At 57.3% G+C, this 2,106-nt stretch overlaps 1 protein-coding gene across 1 annotated transcript; it reads left to right on the top strand.

The window, feature by feature from the left end:
• The first annotated feature begins 593 nt into the window (after positions 1-593).
• On the top strand, positions 594-1,649 carry LOC103797957 (P2Y purinoceptor 1-like). The gene has a single exon (XM_009070197.1). It carries the CDS (start codon positions 594-596, stop codon positions 1,647-1,649), a length of 1,056 nt encoding a protein of 351 aa, XP_009068445.1.
• The last annotated feature ends 457 nt before the right edge of the window (positions 1,650-2,106 follow it).

The following is a 2,106-nucleotide window of genomic DNA, read 5'->3' on the forward strand; positions in this document are numbered from 1 at the left end:
GGGGCTTGCCACTGCCTGTGCCGGGGGCAGACAGCCTGGCACACCTCTGCCTGCTGGCACTGGATCTGCCAGGGTGGGCGGGCAGCACGAGCCCCATGGAACACTGCCAGTCTCTGCCTCACCTCTGCTGCCAGTACTTCTGAGTGTTGGGGCCAGGAGAAAGGCTGTCAGGAGTGGAAGTGAGGGCAGCTCATGGGGTGCAGGCTTCCAGCACCTGGTCTGGAGAACTGGAGGGTTTCTCCTTACTCCGAGGAAGTAAGTGTGCTCCCTTCAGGCACACACAGCACCCGAAATAGCCAAGGGGCTGCGTGTCCCTGACGTCTGGCTCAAAATATCTCAAGTGGGCTGGTGGGAGGTGCTGAAGGAGTGGCAGAAACCACCAGCAACCCAGGCTCTCTGCTGAGGTCACCCTTGTCACATCCTCCCCCTGCTCCGGGGCAGAGTCCCATCCGGGCTCAGCAGGAGTGGGGAGGTGAGGACAGCCACAGCCTGCTCCAGAGGGCACGGTGCTGCCAGGGTTGGCTCTGGGCACAGCACTGCTGATACCTCCCCTGCCACCACCTGCCACGCTGGGCAGAGCTGCTCAGTGCCCCATGGCTGCAGAGGCTCTCGGCGCGTGGTCCAGCAATGGCAGTAGGATCCTGTGCCCTGTGGATGCTTCCTTTGCCCAGCGCTTCCTGCCTGCTGTCTACCTGATGGTGATCCCACTGGGGCTGGTGGGGAATGGGCTGGGGCTGTGGCACCTCTGCACGGGGCCTCGGCAGGGCACCCACCAGCCCCTCAGCCTGCTGGTGGGCAACCTGGGGCTGGCTGACCTGCTGTACGTCAGCACACTGCCCTTCCTCGTCAGCTACTACCTGCAAGGCAGAGTGTGGGTCTTTGGGCAGGGTTGGTGCCGGCTCACCCGTGTCCTCTTCCACATCAACCTCTATGCCAGCATCGGCTTCCTCACCTGCATCAGCATCCACCGCTACCTGGGCATCGTGCACCCGCTGAGGGCACGAGGCAGGTGCCAGGGTGCAGCCTCTTCAGTGTGGCTCAGCGTGATGGTCTGGGTGTGGGTCATTGTGCAGGTAGCTCCTGATTTTGCCTTCAGCAAGATGGATGACACAGGGTCACAGTGCCATGACACAACGGGGCACAAGAACGTGAGTGTTTACTTGCCGTACAGCTTGGCTGTCACCGTGACTGGATTCATCATCCCATTCCTCATCATCATCGGGTGCTACTGCCATGTGGTGTTGGTGCTCTGCAGGAGCAACACCGAGGACCTCAGCCTCAGGAGAAGAAGCATCAGACTGGTGATTCTTGTGATGGTTCTCTTCTCCATCTGCTTCCTCCCGTACCACATCTTCAGAAACCTCAACTTGTTGTTTCGTGGCTGGCAGCTGCAATGGTCCTGCACACCAGCTTTACAGAGCATCTACATTTCCTACCAGGTGACTCGGGGCCTGGCAAGCTTCAACAGTGCCCTCAACCCCCTGCTCTATGTGTTTACCAGCAAAGACTGCATGTCACGAATGAGGACCATCTGCCAAAGAGCCAGTCAGTGTCTGGGGCCCACCTTCAGGAGGAAAACCTCTTGCCAGGCCAATGAGAAGACAAGGAGCATCATTCATTGTAAGGAGGAGGCTTCTGATGAAATCTGAGGTACCCATCACACCCTCCCTTCTCCCCCTGCAAAGAATCCACCACTTCAGTTTGTGATCACTGGCTCCCATCCACTCAAGGGACAGACAGGACTGTCAGCATTGGAGTGCAAACTGGGATCAAGCTTTAAGAACAAAGCTACTCAACCCAATCTTTTTGCCTACAGTATGCCAGGGGATAGAAAGAGATGAACATCACGTTTGTTCCAGTCCTGAAGTGTTTCTCTCCAGCCTCCAATGCAGTGGTCTGAGCTGTTTAACATCTACCTCATTCCTAAACACTCATCAAGCTCCTCCATGAATGAGGAATAAGTGTGGAACAATACCTTGTCCCCCCACTGCACTCCCTCTCCACCACTGGACGCGGGTTTGAGACAGAATTCCCTCCTTCACCTAAGGAGAGGGCACTAATTGCATCACAGGACAGCTGAGAGGGTGAGTTTTTGCAGGGGGAGGT

The sequence above is a fragment of the Acanthisitta chloris genome, unplaced genomic scaffold (assembly GCF_000695815.1).
Source record: "Acanthisitta chloris isolate BGI_N310 unplaced genomic scaffold, ASM69581v1 scaffold21532, whole genome shotgun sequence".
Taxonomy (NCBI): domain Eukaryota; kingdom Metazoa; phylum Chordata; class Aves; order Passeriformes; family Acanthisittidae; genus Acanthisitta; species Acanthisitta chloris.